General features: G+C 46.0%; 1 protein-coding gene across 1 annotated transcript in view; it reads left to right on the top strand.

Annotated features, from left to right (window-relative positions):
- PIP4K2C (phosphatidylinositol-5-phosphate 4-kinase type 2 gamma) overlaps nt 1-22,116 on the top strand; it is a 400,711-nt gene that overhangs the window by 125,678 nt on the left and 252,917 nt on the right. The window contains exons 3-4 of the mRNA XM_078688969.1: nt 6,801-6,897; nt 16,032-16,178. Of these exons, the coding sequence (XP_078545095.1) occupies nt 6,801-6,897; nt 16,032-16,178 (244 nt within the window). The remainder of the gene's footprint in view (nt 1-6,800; nt 6,898-16,031; nt 16,179-22,116) is intronic.

Here is a 22,116-nt window from a genome sequence, read left to right as displayed (position 1 = left end):
TGTTAGAATCTAAAGAGCGATTATTAGGCCTTTGGCAGTTTTCTTTGGCAGTCTGACACGTCATTCTCATTCACCTCTTCATATGTTCACTCCCTTTGCTGCACATGACAGTGGTAACGGCTGCCCACCTGAGGTGGATGACAAGTTGATATAGGCAAGAAATCTGTTGCTGCTCATTTGTTCCAAAACCCGATTGCTAGAGTACTTGGTGGAAAGCATTGTAAAGATGAGCAACAATATACTCTAATTGAAAAAGAGCCTGGGAAGCCAGGTTCCTGAGCCATTTGGCATAGTGCATTGTGTTTGCTCTATCAGTAATGAACAGACTTCCAGTTTGCCTCCTTCGTGTTTAAAAAAAAAAAGCCCAGTTTGATTTATCCATTATTAATTTCTCCTCGCACCTATTCTTAAGCACAGTGCAAAAACGAACAATGACAATGTTCCTTCTCTACTAAGAAATAACCATGGCATACCTAGTAACCGTGGTACTGTTACTTGGAGCTGGTAGTTCAAAAGGTGACTTGTTAAATACTATTTCAGAAGAGTTCACACTTCTCAAGCCATCTATTATATATTGTATGGTATCTAATTTGTGTTTTTTTTAAATATCTCTTCTCTGTGAAAATAAGATGTGGGTGGGGAATGTGCGTTCCCCTCACTGTATTTTTTTTTAAACTGGTGCCTCCAAGCTCTAACTGAACTTGGTGTTCTATATGGAATTTTGACACCAGTTGTTCAGACAGTCTTAAGTATCTCAACAGACCTGTGATGTATTTTATGTCCAATCTGGTTCTCTCGTAGGGGATCTCCATTGAAGTAATATGCATTTGAATAGTTCTGCCCACGTGCGGGAATCCCGGAGCACTTCTTCATAGAATATCTTAAGTGTAGACGGTTCTTCTTTCTTCTGGAAGGCCTGCAGACACACTTATGAAAGAACATAATGTGCAGTCTGGAAAACAGGCTACATTGGAGAAATATGTCTGTTTGTACAAAAAGGCTAGGATACCCCTGAATATGTATAATTTTCTTAAGAAAATGTCACAAAACAGCTTAAATGTCTTTCACAAACTCTTTTTTGCAAAGGTAGAAGATGAAAGGTAGCAGGACAGTGTAGCCCTATAGGCTGCCATTATGTGCGTTATAAATCGTGTCTGCACCTTTAGGGACTCGGAGACCACCATTACCCCATCCTGCCTACCAGGTGGCAGTGGCCTCAGTTCTTTTTTCTGGCATCTGGTGACAGGATACTGAAGCATTGACCTCAGCCTTTGAGGCTTTTTTTCTTCAACTTTTACCTGTGGAATTGTTTTTTCTTTAAATCACTCAACGCCTTTCATCATCCTCTCACTGTTTTAATCCCTTTCCAACAGAATTCTGAGGCATTTTGTCTATTATTATGCCTCCTCTGTTTGATAAGTGCCCTGCTTGTGGGAGGAGGAAGGCCAAATCAGACCCACACGACGTCTGCATACTCTGCCTTCCATCTATGCATGTTCCTGAGCCATGCCAACACTGCAAGAAATTTTCTCGTGCACCCTGAGGAAGAGAGAGAAATTTGCCTTCATTGCTTGGAAGAACGGCGCAGGCCGCAAGTCCAGTCTCAAGGTGAGACCTCAGAGCGAGGAGAGGGTCTGTCCTCTACCAGGACTCTTACATCTGCTTCTGAGGGACGTGGAAGGTCCAAAAAGAGAGTGGAAGCCAGAAAACTGCTTGTTTCCCGGTCAACATTGAGGACTTGGTCACGACCAGGTATAGCACTGACTTACTCGCCATCCAGGATTGGATTGCCATTAAAGGAAAAGACGCATGGCAAGGTAGACCTTATGTGCTGTCGACGCGCTTTGCAAGATCCACATGGAGGAGCATACAGATATCGAGCCAATCCTTCGACACAAAGGACCGGTTCGATGTTGAGGCGTCATAGATCACGTTGAGGAGAAGGTAGATGTTGAATTCTTTCTAGACGTCGAGGTCACAAGAAAAGAGGAGAAAATTAATGTGTATCTATTTGTCACCTGATTTGGAGTACTCAAAGGACGCCTTCACCTCCTGTAACTCCAATGCCTACTCTTTCAGCTCCAAAGCCTCCTGTACCACCGCCAAGTCCTAGATTGTGCTCCAGAACACGTCATCCCAGGCGTCATCCAACGCATTCATCTTTCTAAACTCTCTCGCCATCATAGCCATTGATCATGGTCCAGGACACGTACATCATCCAGATGTCGATCAAAGCACACAGCATCTTTTTCTACATCAACTGGACGATATTTACCAACACTGTCTGATTCTCCACCGCCTTGCATCTCTCCGGTGGATGACAATACCACATTCCAGGAGATTCTGGTGAGAGCTGCTGCAAAACTAAATATTCAGATGTCAGTCCCCATTCCTATCACATCTGTTAGCTTTGAAACTCTACACCAGCGGTCAGCTTCAAGACATCTGCTTCTATTCGTTCCCAGTCTTTTGGAACCAGCGATGGAATTGTTTCTGACTCCAGCCTTAATCAAAACGGCTCCTTCACTGCTACCGAAAAAGTATAGACCTCCTGAGCAAAATCCTCTTTTTCTCAGATCGGATCCACCTCCTGAATTGGTGGTCATTCTGGCGACCACGAAGTATCATGCTACCACCCCTGCTTCTTCAGTCCCTCCTGATAAGGAAAAAAAATTAATTTGACTCCGCGGGTTGCAAAGTTTGTAACACGGCTGCACCTAAGATGAAAGTGGCCAGTGCTACTGCCCTCCTGAGTAGATATGATAGACCACTCTGGGACTCTATGAAGCAGTTTGCAGACTGCCTTCCATGGGACAAAAGGGAAGACTTCCTGGAGATTGTGAACGAAGGCCTCATAGTGTCCAACTAAGTCATCAGCGCCGCAGCAGACTCCTCCTCCCTGTTAGCAGCACATGAATATTGTCATGGCATTACCTAAAGGCAGCATTCCTGGCTCCGCCTCAGAGGGTTCAAACCCCTCATTGGTACCAAAGTTGTCAACAACCTCAACAACAGCAGCAATGACAATCTTGTGGGCACTCTTCCCAACAGTCTGCCTAAGGGGGTAAACCCACAACTAGCGCTAAATATTGAATCTTCTTCCCTCTCTTTTGTTACCTACTCCGGTAGGGGGAAGCATCATGCACTTCGTGGCAGAGTGTAAAAAATATCACAAATGACTCCTGGGTTCAGAATATTGTTCAAATGGCTATTCTCTCAGATTCACCCCTCCTCCTACAATACTGCCAAAACCACCCAGCCATCATCTGAATATGCTTCTGGAAGAAGTCAACATTGTGCTACAGAAGCGTGCAGTGGAGGTGGTCCCCCACAAAAAATGAGATAGAGTCCTCTACTCCAGATATTTTCTGGTGAAGAAAAAAAGAGAAGGATTAATTTTCGACTTTAAAAGTAGCCAGCAAATGGATTTGGCAAGAAAGGTTTCGGATGCTGGCATTGCATCAGATCTATCCCAAACTATACCGGTGGGATAGGCTCTGCTCCATAGACCTCCAAGGCGCGTATTTTAATGAGCCCATCACCAAGAAACATTGCAAGTTCCTGTGGTTTGTAGTGGTACAGGACCAATACCAGGTCCTTCCATTCAACCTCCAGTCAGCTCCTAGAATGTTCTCGAGGTGCATGGCAGTAGTTGCTGCTTATCTCAGGAGGTTCTGAATATTATTCTATAACTATCTAGATGATTGGTTGATCGAGGCATCAACTTCACAGGAAGCCCAGCAACATTTTAGCTGTACATACAGTGTCCTTCAACGGTTGGGTCTTCAACCACGGCAAGTCAATCTCCAGCCCGGTTCAGACTCTGCAATACTTAAGGGCCAACATTGACACACGACAAGCAACTGTGTCCTTGGAAGGAGAGACTTTCATTGATCCAGCAGAAATTGTACTCTCTATTGAAAGCCTCTTATCCCACAGTGAGGTCAGTTTCATCTCTTCTTGGCTTCATAGCCACATGTATTTTCCTCACTCCGAATGCACACCTCCACACGCGTCCCCTACAGGAATGTCTCAAGGACCAGGCCACTGGTAAGACCAAATCATTCTCCTCTTTTATGTGAAGCAGTCCCTGACATTCTGCTGTTCTTTCACCAATCTCCTTCACAGGATGCCTTTCCACCAACAGGCTCCCTCTCAAACCATAGTAAAGGATGCATTGTTACAGGGGTGGGGAGCCCACATGGATTATCTCCAAATTCAAGGCATATGGTCTCTGAAGGAGATGACATGTCCTAAGTCTCCTTGAGCTCCGGACCGTACACCTTGCGCTGAAAGTGTTTCCCCAGTCATTCAAGACCCAGTCACTGCTTGTTCTGACAGACAATATGACCAACATGTATTACCTCAACAAGCAGGGGGGCGCAGTCCAGACCATTATCCCATAAAGCCCAATCAATTTGAAATTGTCTCGTAGCCAGGACCCTGAAAATCACAGCAGCTCATCTCCCAGGTGTGCAAAATGTGCAGGCAGACTCTCTCAGCAGGGTTCGGCAGGAAAATCACAAATGGCTCCTTCAAAATGACGTTGTGCAAGACATCTTTCAGCTGTGGCGCTGGCCGCACATTAACTTGTTTGCCACCACAGAAAACAAAAAAATGCCAAGACTTTGCCTTTGGGTACTTCCAACCTGGGACTCTGGGGAATGCCCTATGGATCGACTGGTAAGGCAAATTTATTTTTGCCTTTCCAACAATCCCTCTGATCCTGGCAGTCCTCCTCAAGCTTTCCCAATTGAGAGCCTGACTATTCCTGATTGCCCCTGAGTGACCATATCTATCAATGGTAGGTCACAGACCTCCTTCACCGGTCACAGCGTCTGCATCTAAAGCTGCCTTACCGACCATACTGGCTAACGAAGTTTGGAGGCCAGATGGTTCACCCCAATCTCTTCTCTTTGAGTTGGGCAGCAGGCTCCTGAACTAGTGCAGTATGGGCATTTGAATCTCCCACAAGCCTGCATGGACATCCTCAAGGAGTCTAAACTGCTGTGGACCTGTGAAGCATAGGACTTCAATTGAAAGAGATTTTGCATTTGGTGTTTCTCCAAGAACGTATGCCCTACTATTTGCCAGGAAGATGCCATTCTTCCCTATCTTCTCCATTTGGCAAAATCTGGCTTGCATTTCTCCCCCATACAAGTCCACTTGACTGCTCTCGCTGCCTACAGAAAATGTCCTTCACAAACCTCTTTTTTTCAAACTTCCAGTGATTAAGGACTTTCTTGTATGGCTAAAGAAGGTTTTCCTTTCTATTGGGCATCCATCCCCTCCCTGGGAGCTTAACATGGTCCTTTCATGTCTCATGCAGGTCACTTTTGAACCTTTTCATCAGGCATCCCTACAGCATTTCTTGTGTAAAGCAGCTTTCCTCGTAGCAATTACATCAGCTCGTAGGATTAGCAAAATTCAGGCGTTATGCTCTCATGAGCCCTACGGTGTCTTCCACTCTAACAAAATAGTTATGAGGACCCAACCTAAATTCGTCCCAAAGGTAGTTTCGGACTTTCATTTCAATCGTACAAATTCATTGCTAATGTACTCTCATCACCCATCAAATCCAGCTGAAAGAACTCTTCGTTCCCTGGATGTGAGGCTGGCCTTGAAGTTTTATCTAGACAAGACTCGTGCCATATGTAGATCGGACCAATTTTTTCAAAAAATATGACCTGGTCCGTACAGGTTTAGCCACTTCCAAACAATCCATCTCACAATGGATTGTGTCTTGCATTCTCTTATGCCCAAAAAGCCTAGAAGACCTTATTAGCTAGACCTAAGGAATACTCTACCAGAAGCAAAGCAGCTACAGCCACTTTGATGAGACCTGTCCAAATAGCAGAGATCTGCAAAGCGGCTACGTGGAGTTCTGTTCACACATTACCAAGCATTATAATTTGTATTTGGATGTTCGAGCAGACTCTAAAGTAGTTAGAGCTTCCATCAGAATTTGTTTTCTTAATTCGAGCCCATTGTCATTCCTATATTGTTTCCACTGCTTTTGATGGTGATGGGCTTACTATTCTATTCAAATGCTTATTACTAATGGAGATCTCCTATGAGAGAAGGATTTGTTTGTTTCTTGTAACTCCCGTTCTCTTGTAGGGGACTCTCCATTGAAGTCATAAGTGACCCAGCTGCCTCCCCGGTGAATATAACAGAGGATATAATTGGTTTGCCTATGACTAGCTCATTCTTTCAAAAAGAACTGAGGCAACTGCCACCTGCTAGGCATGATGGTATACTGGTGGTCTTTGAGTCCTTAAAGGCGCAGACACTGTTTAAATCTCACATAGTGGCAGCCTATGGGGCTACAGTGTCCTGCTACCCATCATCTTCTACCTTTACAAAAAAGGGTTTGCAAAAGATTTAAGCTGTTTTATGAAATTTTAACTTCAAAATTATATGTATTCAGGGGTATTTTAACCCTTTTGTAAGTACAAACCGAAGTATTTCTCCAATGTAGCCTGTTTTCTAGGCTGCACATTATGTTCTTTAAGTGTTTTGGAAGCCGTCCTGAAGAAAGGCGAAAGTCTACACTTACGAAAATATTCTATGAAGAAGTGCTCCGGGACTCCCATAAGTGGGTGGTGGGACAATTCAAACGCTTATGACTTTAATGGAGATTCCCCTACAAGAGAACTGGATTTAAAGGTAAGAAACTAATCCTTATTTAGCCCTGCTAAAGAAACTGATTCCAAAGTGGTCCTTGCATGTAGCCAATGTGGACATTTCAATCTTTTTATTTTACTGTGGCCACTAATTTTGTTGCTTTCTTTCTGCAGTGAGAACTTGCCTAGCCACTTTAAGTTCAAGGAGTACTGCCCTCAGGTATTCAGGAATCTTCGGGAACGTTTTGGTATTGATGATATTGATTATCAGGTATGTCAATAATGGTGAGCACCCTCCTACCACTGTTATTTATGCCTATAAGCCTATGCTCTTTTCGGATGATGGCTTCTGCTTGTTTTTTATTAGTATCTCAGCTATGTCTGTTGGTTTGGTGCAATAATGTATCCTCTCAAGATATTCGTGTTTGACCTCATGGTTGCAGGTTCATTAATTGTTTCAACCTTCCAAGGTAGATAACATGAGCGCCATTGAACTGGGCAACAATAAACATGTCTTGTCTTTGTGTAGAACGTGGGGGTCTATACATTTCAGCCTGTCAGGTGTTCTTCATAGGTTTGAACCAGGTACCTTTTGTAATTGTAAATTGTGTTTTCAAGTGTTTACTATCCCTCACGAGGAATTTTAGTGATTTGCGGCAAGTATCATGCTATTCTGGAACCCAAGATTAGAGTTAAAGTTAGATAGTACATTATTATTATTGGCTTTCTCTAGTCCTTGTTAGTTAGTTTTGGTAAGTGTGTGCTCTTCAGTTCCTGTGTGTTTAGCATTGCTTGAAGTAGGGATAGAATTTTGGGCATGGATTAGGAAAAGGAAGCTAGAAGTTGATATTGGGGATAGTGGACATGTGCTCATGTTAGTTGGGCCAATTGGCTAAAAGGACGGGGACGTTTGAAAAGAATGTTTGGGATATCATAGTAGTCAAAAATCTTTGATATGAGTGATAGAGGTGATTACACAAAGGTTATGGAATGGATTTTATTAAACAAATGAAATAAACATATACATGTGCCTTCACATCCAAATATGTAGTGATATGCATGCAGACATAAACATATATGCACATGTCACGTAGTAAAGTTTTAGTAACATGCCCTGATAACTCATGGGTGTGTCTTTTTTTACTCCTAAAGGATCCGATACCCTGCATGCCTTTCGGAGGTCCTCGGTTGGGACATTCAACCCACACCCCGACTATTCATGCTCCATATAATTGAGGGAATAGGTGACAATAGATATATGCGCCACTTAATGTTTCTCGGCCTCGCAATGTGTCTAGGGTGTGGAAGTGTGAGTCTCCGACATTAGTTGCGACCTGGAAGAAAGGACTCGACATTTGTATGAGTCTAGAAGTCCCATTTTTTGCAGCAAGAGGGTGCCCCCAGAAACACTATAAGATATGGAAGCAGTAGGCGGATTACAGGGGACTAGACTTAGATCCTCCTCCTTCGGTCTCTGTTATCAAAGAATTGTTGGGTTAATGGTATTTTGCCTTGCTATGGATGTTGACCTAATATATGTATGTATTAAATTGCATTGACCTACATGTCTTGGATCATTGAAGGCCTCCAACAATATTGTTATGGCAAAACTGTTTGTTAAAATTTTATTTTCTCCTTTCTCTGTAATGTGTTTTTTACACCAACACGGATATTTTATTATGGAAAATGTTGAATTCAATGTTGCTTGTCATTCTCTTTTGCTGGCGCTCAATATGACGTTGGATCTGTATCGGCTTTCAACAATAAAACTGAGTTGTGAAAGAAAAAAGAAAGAAAGGATCCAATACAGACTTAAAGATGAGTCTGTTACTTCAAGGTGATCTCATGAGTAGCACTAGTTGAACACTTTTGCTATATGTAAATGTGAAAAAACTTAGCTTCTAACATTTCATTGCACAGTGGATCGTGGCTACAGAAAAAACCTTGAGCTGCATTGCAGGTGAACTAGAAAGAAGAGTTGGTTCCTTGCCCATGGAAAAGCACTTGTCAGGTTGCCCGCAGTTCCCTGTACCACAAATTGGTCTGGGAAGGCAGGGCTACACTTTTATTTTAAGAGTTCCCAGTAGCCAATTGGAAGGGTTTAACAACAGAGGCCTGTTTTGATTGGTTGATGGCAGCCAATTAGATGTCCTGAAACAGGCTGTGTGAGTTTGATTCTGAGAAACCATTAATAGCCCTGTCCCCGACGGCTCATCCCAAGAGATTGTCCATAACTGTATAGACAGGCAAGTAATCTTGCAGCAGGATCTTGGGTGCACTTTTTCTGAGCGTTTTAAACGAGAGGGTCCAGGATTTGGGAGTTTCCCTGCTTACCATCAAAACTTAACCAAGACCTTCTATGAGGACTGCAGGATACGTTTTTGTTACTGCTGGATGACTGCATGATTAATTCAAGAGAGCCTATAATTGCCACTCTTCCTGATACAACTTAACACTAAATTGTTGTTCAATGTAGTTATTAATTTTACGTTAAGCCTTTCAGCTGCAGCTCTACCCTGATAGGTTAGGTTAGGGTCCCATTCTCCATCCAACTGTAATCAACTCCCAGGCTATACACAGCACGAAGACCCTAACACTTGTTACATCATCACATTCAAACAGCATCCACACTCAACAACTTACAATATGCTTGCTTAGTCCATGCATTCTTGTCTCCTCCCTGAACAGCTACAGACTCCAACGAGAAGAACTTGCCCTCTAATCACAACACTGTGCTTGTATACAGCAGTGAGAACGACCTACCCTGCAATGCCACTACTTCACTCCTTTTAATCCTGCCTATCATCTACACTCAAATTATGGTCTGTGACTCCTACTTATTGGTAGTAGAGAGACAGATGTAAATGAACGATTGTAGGAGTAGTTGATAATACCTCAGGTGGAGGTTTTGTTCTGAGGGCAGTCAATGCATAGTTATAGGGGATTTGTAACGCGCACTAAAACTCTCGAGTGTCCTGGTGCGGAAGTTTGACTGGGGCAGAGGCGGAAGACAGATTAGATGGCCTGACTGAACAGATGTGTTTTTAGGTGTTTTTTGAAGTGTTGGAACTCTTGTATGAGTTGAAGATTTGGAGAGAGCGCATTCCAGGCCTCAGCCGTTTTAACAGAAAGTGACTGTCCTCCCAAGCGAACTCTGCGGAAACGCGGGGTGATCATCCGGCGGAAAGAGGCAGATCATTGAGGACGGTTCGGCACATAGAAAGCAAACCGCTTCCTGAGATAAGTGGGACCGGCACCGTGAAGGGCCTGGTGAGCCAGGGTAATTGCTTTAAACTGCACTCGCTGGGCCACCAAGAGCCAGTGTAGTTCTCGTAGATATTGTCGAGCGCTGGATCTCCATGAGGCGTTTAGGAGGATTCTTGCTGCGGCATTCTGTATAATTTGAAGTTTGCGCATGCCTATGAACAAAGAATTGTTTGATCGGTTCAGATGCTCCGTCCCGTTTTGTACCGCTATGAACAAAGCATTGGCATAGTCCAGCCTCAACAAAATCAGGGCCCGGTCGATAGTCTCTTTGGCCACTCTCGGAAGCAATGGGATGATTTTCCTGAGTGCCTTGAGGGTACCAAAGCTGACTCCCGTCAGTTTCTTTACATGGTCAGCAAACCGCAGGTCCTCGCTGAACTAAACCCCCAGATTTCTTGCAGGTCCACCCTTGGACCGCGGGCTAGGGAAGTTTGGAGCCCATAGGCAGTGTCTGAAATCTAAAGGAAACTGATCGTACAGGAGGACCTCCGATTTATCCTCATTACATTTAAGAGAGGCTTAGGCCAGCCAGCGAAATACTGATGCTAGGTACGTCTGAGCAGCATCAGTGGCCAGGTCCGAGCGCCTCCAAGTAAATAGCAGCTGAGTATCGTCAGCATACGCTATAACTTTTAAAAAGCAGGGGACTTAAAGTGGAGCCCTGCGGAACCCCCGTTGCAAGGTTCGTGACGGTGGAAGCACATGGAGCCATGCAAACCTGCTGTGAGCGGGAATCCAAAAAGGATTTCACACATTCCCAGACCAGGCCCGAAATTCCGCTAGCAGAAAGCCTGGCCAGGAGCAGCTGGTGGGGCACTGTGTCGAAGGCGGCAGAGAGGTCGAGTAAAATCAGGGCTGCCCTGCCGCCCCCATCAAGACACTCTCTGATAGCCTCCGACATTTCCACCAGAGCAGTCTCCGTGCTATAGGCAAACCGAAACCCCGACTGAGCAGGATGCAGAGCACCAGATGCTTCCACAAACGTCTCCAGCTGCCGAAAGGCCACCTTCTCGCAGACTTTGGCCAAGGCTGCTAACAGCGAAATAGGACAGTAGTTAGCAAGGACCAAAGGGTCCAGTGAGGGTTACTTCAGAAGGGGTAGCAGTTTAGCCCGTTTCCATTGGACCGGCACCACAGCCGTCTGAAGAGAAAGATTGACAATGTCTACTACCATTGGGCAAACCTCCTCGGCTACGCCGGCTAGTACACGAGCCGGACAGGGGTCAGAGGGGTAGCCAGACTTAGGAGAGCTAAGAATGGCCAGAATGTCTGACTCGGAAGCGGGCAGAAATGGTGTAAGGCTAGCGGAGACCGCACACGGGATGTGGGGGGTCCCCGAGGAAGGGGTCTCCTCAATTCTGAGATGTGAACCAACACTATCCTGGATCTTTAGTATCTTGTCTACAAAAAAGGTGGAAAGGTCCTCACACCATTGTTGGTAGACCGGTAGCGATCTCTGTGCTGCACAAGGAGGTAAAAAACTCCAGACAATAGCAAAGATTTCCCTATTATTGTTCCGAGCCAGCGCAATTCTCCCGGCAAAGTAGTCACTTTTGGCTTGCCTAATGGCCATATACTACTCTCTATGCTAAGGGCAGGGTCATCTTAGCGGACATGCAATAATTCTGGCGCCAACATTGCTCCAGCTTCTTGCACTCCAATTTCATGTCCCTGAGCTTAGTGGAATACCAGGGCTGCGAGGGGAGAGAGCCCCGATTGCGGCCACTGTTTGCTTTGGAGCTGGCGCAGACCCCCAGGCTGATCCAGTGATCAAAATTGACCACCGCCCCTTTTAGGTCCGTAGCAGGAGTCGGACGGGACTGGCGTAGGGCCATAGAGAAGGATAGGAGATTAATCTTCCTGGCGAGTGGATCAGGAGGTAAGAGGGGACTTCTGAAGGTCCTGCCAGGCGACCAGGAGAACCTGATTAGGTGATGGTCAGACCACGTTACCGGCTCCGGATCATTGACTTGGATAGGGAAGTTGGAACAGACCAAGTCAATGAGGTGGCCGCCCACATGGGATGGCAACATCACATGTTGTGTCAGCTGTGCTAGGCCTAGGGAATCCAGGAGAACCCTGACTTCGGAAGCGGCCGGGGTATCCAGATGGATGTTAAAATCCCCTAAGAGGAGAAATTTGGGGTAGCAGAGGGCACGTGCAATAATATCGTCAAATGCCCTAAGGAAAGCTCCGCGGCGACCCGGTGGACGATAGACCAGAGTCCCACCCAGTGTAAAATGAGGTGAGAGGGTGAAAGTAAAATTCAGGGTCTCCTCCGCCCAATCACCAATTACTTCACTAGTGAAGGACCATGAATCTCTTAACACAACCGCCGTCCCACCCCTCTCCCGGATCCCTGATCACCCTTGGCAATTTTGTAGCCCCTAGGAATAGAGAACTCCACTACAGGAGCACAGGACTCATTAAGCCAAGTTTCCGTGATGAAAAGAGCGTCCAACTTGGTATCCGATAAAAGCTAAAAAATGTCAGACGCATGTTTGACAATCGAGCGTGCGTTGATGAGTGCTGCCAAAATCCTAGGTTTGCCTGACTCCGAGGGAGAGGGATTGGGCAGGTGGTTGTTAAAACAGAATTTGCAGACCGGGCATGTCCTAAAAAGGTTATCAAGGACATCCCACTGCCTGCCCCCATCACAACATGCGCCCTTCAGTTTTAGTAGATCATTTCGTGAATAGATATTCCAGTTGGCCCGATCGGACACAATTCGACCAGCGTGGCTGGCGCTGGACACTTCCGGGGCGCGGATGGGTGCAGACGGGCTTGCCTTTGGCGCGCCCGCTGCGCGTCCGGAAGGCCATGTGCAATATATACCCTAGCCCCTCCTCCAGCTAGACCGCTGCCTGCGGTCCGCCTGGGATCCGGGACTCACCAAAGATGGCGCCCTGCCCTCCACTCAAACGGCACAGCAGCCGCGGTGGACCGGCAGGGGGAGCACACCTCCCAACACAGGTGAGTGAAAAGATCGTAAGGCTGCCCAGGAGCCACAATAAAAAAGGTTAAAAGTATTTTAAAAAGTGAAATTGATTTGGAATAATAAAGAGCAAGTGGCGATCAGACAGGGAACAGAAGAGTACAAAGTAATCACATCCAGAGTGCCTCGCAGTCTTCCCCCAGCGCTCAAGCGGGTCCCGTAGGAGCTGCCACCACCTACGAATACCGCTTGCATGTGGTGATGAAGTGTGGCTAAGGCCAATAAATGAGCTTCTGCCATATTGTGAGTGGCCAGGTAGGATACTGCAGTTGAATGGTGGTGGGCTTTAGGGATATTGTTAAAGGTTAGTGTCAGCTGTGGGTGATTGGTGTTGTGGTGGTGAGTAGTAATTTTTGATGAGTGATGGGTGCATGAAGTGGCAGGTGTGCTGTGAATGGATGTTAATGTGAGGGGTAAATGGCTATGGATGAGTATATGGTGTGTACAAGTGAAGTCAAGAAGGTATAGAGTTGAGTTATGTTCTGAGTGGGCGACAGAAGAATTTGTTTGCGCAGGTGTCAAATGCAACCGTTTTTGTTTCTTGCTAGTGTGAGTGAATGGTGTAGATAATGTACATATCAGTGCTATAAGTATTACCAAACAGAAGAGGGTGTTTAGAGTATTGTGAAAAGGGTTTTGTGAGTGAGGGGTGTTGCGATTGTCCATGGAGAACATTACAGGTGTTTGAGAGGATATATGGGACAGGTGTTAACGAATGGCTGTGGGTTAGAGCTGTAAACTGCTGTGCTTCGGTTGAGGTGGGCTGCTTCAGGAACTGACGTAGTGAATGAACAGCGCAAGTAGCTGAGGTAAGTGTTCTCAGCGATAGCAAGTTTGAGAAGCGAGCAGCAGGGTTGTGCTGTATAAGATTGGAATGGGTTGCATGTAGCTGTGGGTGAGATATGACTGAGTGATTAGTATTGAAAGTAACGTTTTTTTAAAGAATCTTTATTGACATTTCAATGATTAATCTAACATCGTGGTTCACATGGTATACATAGTATCTGCAGCAGTCCTATCATATTCAGTTCCAATTTCCATTATAAACATCCCTTATCGACATTGTCTTATTTCAGTAACAATTCACATTCGACGCATATCAATGAGAATATTCCATTATTTCAGGATCAACTTAATGAAAGTAAAGTTATGATCTGAGGACGATTGACTGGCGGTGTAAGTGGTGCTGTTTGTGTGTGTGTTGAATCATGGTTTGCTCAGAGAATGACCAGTGTTGCATGCAGATGAATATGTGGGAGCGAGTGAAGGGGTGATTACGTCGGTGAGTGTTATTGCATCTGCTCTGTGTGTTTGGTATTGTAACAGAGTGCTGTCTGTAAATTATGGTGAGTGAATGGTGTAAACAATTCAGGGTTGTGGGTTACGTTATCAGTTTGTTGTTATAAGTGTCTATTTTTGCAGGTGCCTTGAGTGGTGTTGAGTGAGACCACGTAGTGTGGTGAGTGAATGACTGGTAGAAGGGGTGAACTACACCGTGAATGAGTGAATAATGTAAGTTATGCAATTTGTGCTATAAGAGGATAGGTCTGTGGATGGCTGAGCAGGTGCATGCAGCTGAGTGAGTGTGTCTGGTGTGAACTGCTGGCAGTGAATGGGACTTGTGGACCAGTTATTTTAGAACTGTATTGACTCTTGTAAATAGCCACGGCTTTGTCCCACCATTGACTTTTCCTTATCCCCCATCCCTGTACTTTGCCCATGCCTTCATGTATGTAACATACCTTTCCTTGTAAAGCGCTCTGATACCCTAACGGGTCATGTTCGCGCTATATATCAAACTCCAAATAAATAAAATAGATTGATATTTACAACTGAGGAGTTTTGAGTGGCAGGTGAGTGATGCATGTGTGAGTAAGTGACACTGCAGAGTTACGTTCCCAAAAACTGTATTGAGGTAGGAGTGGCTGTGGGCAAATATGTAGTGCAGTAATTGAGTTGAGTGGCGCATATTGTACGACTAATGTTTCATACTGTGAACTGATTGTTTTGCGATGACTAAGTGGTATGATAATGTAACTGGCAAGAGTGAGCAGTGTTGTGTGTAAACTAATGTTGAGACATGACAGTGATAGTAAATGTTGCCCGTGCATTATTTTGGCACAATGTAGTAATAAACACACTTTGACATTACTAGAATGCAAGGATCCAATTCCAGTTTATTACCACAGTGAAGCAAAAGTGGTATGAGAAATAAAGTGTACTGCCTCAGAGATTGCATGCTACAAAAGTCATTTACACCTCGTACATACACGTAGCTGTGCTTTGCAGTGACTCGTAAATATATTTAAAACAAAAATCGAATCTGTGTAGAAATGGTCCTCATTGTAGTGCAAACGAGGTAATGGCAGGCCTAGTTGTGACCCGTGTCATCCATTAAGAGGAGCCTTTGGTTAGGTCAGTAGCATCTCACTGAGCACTTTTGTGGGCCATAGGTCTATTCGCATTCAGTAAAATATCTGATTGAATTTAGTTCACGGCCTGGCTGTGTGACTTCCTGCAGTGCAGGTTTATTGCTTTGTCTGCGGTATTAAACAGGTAATTCCCCTTACTTTTTCTTTTAACTTATTTATACTGCTATATGTACAGAACTCTGATACCTTGATATGGGGCATGTTCACGCTATATAAAACTTCTCGTATGTGTGTATGTGTTTTGCTGCAGTTTTCTATAGATAAAATGCAGTTAAAGATAGGTTTTTGCAGACTCATGGAGGTGTCGCCAGACTGTTCATCACTGGGGTGGCTACTTCCAACGTCAGAAGAAAATATTTATAAAGAAGTGTTCCAGGGTCCCCGCAGCTAGGGGGGACGATTCTACATTCATGACTTCAGTGAGAATACCTATGATGCAGAACTAGGATTGCAACACGCATCAACCCAGTACGTTTTCACTGTCCCTCAACACGCTGCTCGTTTTCATGGTAAAACCGGGCAACAAGAGCTTCCTGTCAAAGATGCACCAAAAGCATGTGGCATTACATTGTCTGTTGTATTCTTTGTTCTGGTTGATGCTAAACTTTCCCCATTGTGGCCAGTTAATCTGTGTTGCTTTTTCAGCCATTTGGTGTTAATTCTTTTTGTTGCATGCTTTTCCTTTTGTAAATAAACTCTCTCCCTTTTCAGGTCTCCCTTACCCGCAGCCCACCTTACAGCGAGAGTGAATCACAAGATGGCCGCTTCCTTCTATCTTATGATAAGACACTAGCCATAAAAGAGATCTCGAGTGAAGATGTTGCAGACATTCACAGTATTCTCTCCCATTACCATCAAGTAAGAGCAATCAATACAAGTTGACTTTTTAAAAAACACATTTTATTGAGTTTCTAATATGATTTCACCATCAAACAAACAATGCAACACCATACAACGTGGTAAACCTATAATAACAAGGCACAATTCTTTTTACCTAATCCTCACCCACCCGCCCACCGACAGCCCAGACGTCTACAGAACACCCAGGTAGGTAGGACCCAAAATAATGCCATAGGCCATTCAGTGTTTCGGACCACCATAAGTCTGAACTTGTGTATCAAGTCCAGATCTTCTATCCTTGAGCTGCGCACTGGAGATCCCTCTTTAGTCAGCCCCTCGCTGTCAGATTTTAACATATTTTAGAGGGCATCCCCAGGCTTCGTATACCTGCCTATTTCTGTTACGGTGCCAGTCCAGGCCCTGCTTTCATTCTGCGATTGGGAACGGTCCGGATTCCTTCTAGTGGTAAGCAATATCCCTTTTAGTTATAGCTAGGCTGAGCCAGAGGAAGGTGATTGTGTATAGGTCGTCCTTGAAATCTACTGAGATATGGAGGAGAATCAACCTAGGATCTTGTGGAATGGGCCGTCCCAAGACTTGGCCCAGACATGCCAGAATTCGAGTCCAGTATGTTTGTATTGCAGCACATTCCCACACAGTGTGCAGGAAGGTGCCCACCAACAATGTAGATCAGAAACAAGGGAGAGGTGTGTCTTCCCATTACCCAGAGTCTGTGACATGTGGAGTATGTGGGATGGAGGTATTTACTCCAGTATTGGAACTTTCATAGATTCACATGCTCAAATCATTCCCCGTCGTTGGGATTGGAGTCCCCGGTATTTCCAAACAGCAATGCAAAGCTAGCACAAACTGGAAAAATAGGCCTAGGCCCATTTCAGTTTTGGAACATATCCATCTCTTTTTTTTGTAAAAGAGACCAAAAGAAGTCCTTAGCCAATCAGAACACCCCACCTTCTAGAACCCTCCTGATAGAACCTTAGACTTTCATATTTTCTACCGCACATTGTGCTAGGGAGTCTCCACTGAACTCTGCTCAGTTTTTTCCTTACTTACTCTCTTATTCACATGTGAATCTATGAAAGATTCCAATACTGGAGAACTAAAGTTACATGCAAGTAACTTATTTTCTTCAGCTACATGAGCCGCAGTTGGGATGCAATGGCTGGACATCTTGGGGATGCCCTAGCCTCTGTCCAGTTCTCATCTGCCAAGGCCCCGATTCCCACTCCCAGGCTGTACACCATGTAGCAAATGAGTCCGGCATGTGATTGATTAGGAGCCAATATATCAGAGTTAATTTATGTGTATCCGTTTCCCCCAGTAGTAATTCAGTTTTGAGGTGGCTATAGCCAGGGAGGGCCTCCAACCCGTGAATGTGTGATGTTAAGCCGTGGCGCAGCAGTAGATAGCGGTAAAACTGACTGCGATGAAGATTACAATTTTTTGGAGACTGGCTTACGATTTTAAAGAGCTGCCCTCCGTAACCTCCGATCGAAAAGCAGGGTCTTCCTGGGTATCAAACCACCATTCATTAATAATTATTAGGTGGGACGCTCAATAATAGGACTGAATGTTGGCTGTGTCGATTACCCCCCCTCTCCCCCCCCAACCTTTCCCCCCATCATATGTGGATTTAAAACATTTAGTGAAAACTAGGAAACTTTGTAACATGGAATACACTGTACGGAAAAAGGTCTGTGGCAGGGGAATGGGTAGTTTCGAAGGTGATAAAGGACCCAGGGGAGGGAAACCATCTTGAATATAGCTGAGCGGCCCAAGAAGGGACAAAGGAAGAGCCGACCAGGTTTTGACATCTGTTGCCAGTGTATCCAGAAGCGACTGAATATTCATCTCCCATGCCCGGGAAGGGTCAGGGGTGACAAACTCCCAAGTATTTGAAAATGTGCATGGCTCTCTGGAAGCCCGTGGCCCATCCACTGAGAGTGTGGGGTGTGGGAGAGGAATGGGAAGATGGTAGACCTGTTCCTATTGACAGAGACCTGAAGTCTTACCGAAGATTCAGAGTTTCTCCAGTATTGGGGTGTCTTTCATAGATTCACATGCTTGAATATTCCCCGTCGACGAAGTGGGAGCCCCACTGTAAAGAAATTAGCAATAAAAACCAACAATATATGTGTATGGAAACATAATTACATACATTCTAAAACCATAAATACTTATAAGTACCAAGGATAGCAGTAACACATAGGAATACATTAGAAGAAAAAAGCACTTTCATAACATATCCAAGTCATTATGTTAGTCCAAACTACAGCCAATCGGGCGCAAGCACCCCTCTAGAACCTTCTCCTCGGAGGCTCAGGCCCTCAGATTTTCTACCGCACGTCATGTGAAGGGATTCTCCCTGAGCTCTGCTCAGTTTTCAACTTCCTTGTGGATTTCTTCTGTTTTTCTGAGATGTCTTCAAGTAAGAAGTCTTTGTTTCGTCCTTGTGCTTCTTGTGGGAAGCTCTTCTCTGAGGACCCTCACAAGAAGTGTATTTATTGCCTCTATCCAGAGCATGAGGTAGGCAAATGTAAAATTTGCAGGACTTTCTCCACCAAGACCCTTAAGGACAGGGAGGGGCGTCTCCTCCTTTGGTTGCAGAGGTTGAAGGAGAAGAATTCACCTCTTTCTGATGCAGAAAGTCTTGCGTCAGTTGGGTCTAGAGCAACCTCAAAATGTAGCAGTGTGCAGGATATGCCATCTCCATTCCTGAAGAAGAAGAAACTTGAGCTCCAGTAGGCTCCTGCTGCGTCTTCTCCTCTTCCTGTTACGCCCTCGAGATCTGACTCTCAGGCGTCCACGGCTCCTTCTACGCATGTTTCCCTTAAAAAACGTGCAAAATCGTCGACGGGACCGCCGACGGTCGTTCCAACGACTAAATCTGCCGTCTCTACCTCTCTGACGACGACAGTGACGACGACTTGTGCTAGCGGGTCATCGACAACGCCCGTGTCGACGATGGTGTGTGGAAGCTTCAAGTCTGTCTCGTCGACGATTCAAATCTCCTCGTCGACGTTGAAGAAGGGAGTCTCGTCGACATCAAAATCTTCGTCGACGCCTTCTGTGAAAAGTCTCTTCGTCGGCGGTTGCTCCGTCAACGACGGCTCCATCGACGACTGGTTCGTCGGCGGTGGCTCCGTCGGCGGCGGCTGCGGCTTCGTCGACGCCAGCTCCGTCGACGATGGCTTCATTGGCGACGGCTTCGTCGACTGCTGTGGTTTTGCCGTCGTCTGCTTCATCAGCACCTTCGTCGATAGTTGTTGTCCCGTCGACGGTGTTATCGTCGTCGACGTCTTCTTTCGCATCACTGTCTCTGGTGCCATTTTCATCATCAAGTTCAGGGGCTCATGCTGTTGACCCTCTGCACCACCGTCAGCATGTACCTTTGGATCAGCTTCCCATTCCACGTCACTCTCAACCTCCATCACCTCTTTCTGCCACTGCTTCGGAGCATGACTCTGATTCTGAAGAGGAGGTAGATGATAGATTCCGGGCAGCTCGAAGCCCTTCGGAACTTGTTATAAAATGTCAGGACTATGACGAGCATCAGGAAGATCCTTACTACCATGAGGAGGAACCTTCTGCTCAGGTTCCCACAGCGCAAACACCACTCTCCCTCATTTCTAATCTACAATATATATGCTGGAGGATTATAATAGGCGATTTCCACCTTCTCAACAGGGGTCTCCTCATCCTACAGTGCCTGCAACAACAGTGGCTCCGCCCTCTACTGCAATGCCAGAGCCGTCTGCGTCTTCTGCACCACCTACTACCTCTATTCAGGTTCATGCAACTGTTTACGAGGATGATGACGTTCGCCCAGATCGGGAAGACGGCGAAGTTGATGATGATGATGGCAACATGGCTGATTGGGACGATTATCAAATCCAGACCCCATCACCGCCACCTTCGGGTCCAGGGGATTCCCCTCCTGTGGATATAGCGGGTTTTCACCAACTTATGGAACGAGAGGCGCTGCGCTTCAAGCTCCCTATGGTTCTGAAAGATGAGGACTGTTTTCTTTATGACTTCAAGAGTCAACCATTTAAACAGGTCCGGGCAGTGCCTATAATTGACTTCATCTGGAATGAGGGCGTCAAACAGATGCAGACGCCAAATTCTATCCCAGCGCTTCTTCCTCGTTTGGGGAAGAAATATAGGGCGCCCCAGGGTTCTGCAGCCTGCATCAATACGACCGTGAGGGACTTCTTATTGATGCCATTGGAAGAAAATTCTCCACTATGGCTTATACCACTGTGAGGGCTGCAAATTCTCTGGCCATTCTGGGGCGCTATGACCGCCAAATGTGGTCTGATATGTCTTCTTTTATCGACCTCATTCCTGAGCCCTCCAGAGCAGAGGCTCTCAAAATTCTTCAGGAGGGAGAGTGAGCGTCATCTATATCGACTGCTCTGTGGACATTGCATGCACTGGTTTTCGTCAGCTTGCGGGGGAAGCTGTTTTGTGTCGTCAGGGCTGGCTTCGTTCCACCTCTTTTCGCCATGAGGTTCAGGCGAAGATCCTTGACATGCCCTATGATGGCGAATCGCTCTTTGGCCAGCATGTGGATGACGCACTTCAGACCATATAAAAGAACACCGAGACGGCTCGTGCCCTCGGCACTTTGCAGTTTCGCAAAACAGCCTTTTCGTGGTGCACGTGGATGCGGCACCTCCTCTTCTTTTTGCGGCGGATCCAACCAGTACTGCTCCTACGGCTCAGGAAATCAGAGGTATTCCTCCCAGTCACAGCAGTCCTGTCGACAGCAGTCTTCAAAATCCTACAGAAGAAAATCTTCCTGCAGAGGCTCCGCTTCTAAGAAGCAATGACTTGCCTTCCCCGCTCAAAGTTGGAGGTTGAATCTCCCTCTTCTTTTCCAATTGGTCTTCAATCACCTCAGACCGTTGGGTGCTGGACATTGTATCAAAGGGCCATGCTTTGGAGTTTGTCAATTTCCCTCCAAACACTCCTCCATCTGGTCCGCCTCCGACACACTTCAAGGAGCTTTTCCAACAGATTCAACTCATTATTCAGAAAGGTGCCATCGAAGTGGTTCCCAAGTCTCAGAAGAGGATGGGATTCTATTCCTGTTTTTTCCTCGTCCTCAAGAAGTCCGGCGAATGGCGTCCGATCCTCGACATACGAGCCTTAAACAAGTACCCGAAGTGCCAATCCTTCCGCATGCTCACGCTTGTGGAAATTCTCCGCCTTCTCTCGAAGGACGATTTCATGACCACCATCGATCTCCAGGACGCTTATTTCCATGTCCCGATACTTCCAAGACACCGGAAGTACTTACGCTTTCGGGTGGGGCGCAGAGACTTTCAATTCAAGGTTCTGCCTTTCAGCCTTCGCTCCGCCCCTCGCGTCTTCACAAAAGTCCTGGCTCCGGTGGTGGCATATCTACGTTTGAAGGGCGTTCAAATCTTTCCCTACCTGGATGACTGTCTCATCAAGTCGCAATCTAGTCACCAGGCGTCTTTGGACACTCAATTCTGTCTGACTCTATTCCACTCTCTCGGTCTGTCCATCAACTCCAAGAAGTCTCAGGTCGATCCAGCTCCCTGCAGGACTTTTCTTGGCGCCACTCTGAATACTTCGCTGGCGAAGGCATTTGTGTCTCACGAGCGTCAGCTGCGGATTTTACGCCTAGTGGCTCTAATCCGTTCAAAAGGGTCCGTTTCAGTTCGTGTATTGAAATCCTTTCTTGGGATGGTGTCCTCCTGCATCTCCCTGATCCCAAATTGCCGGCTCAAGAGTCACCCAATTCAGGAGGAATTGGACAAGCAGTGGCGTCAGGTCACCGGCTCTTTCAACGATTGGTTCTGGTGACCGCTCGGATGAGGTCCGCTCTCTTATGGTGGGCTCAACCGTCAAACATCGCCGCCGATACTTCTTTCCTAACCGTCGCTCCGGAGCTCGTCCTTAC

The sequence above is a fragment of the Lissotriton helveticus genome, chromosome 1_1 (genome assembly GCF_964261635.1).
Source record: "Lissotriton helveticus chromosome 1_1, aLisHel1.1, whole genome shotgun sequence".
Lineage (NCBI taxonomy): Eukaryota > Metazoa > Chordata > Amphibia > Caudata > Salamandridae > Lissotriton > Lissotriton helveticus.
This window is presented reverse-complemented; position numbering and strand designations above follow the sequence as displayed.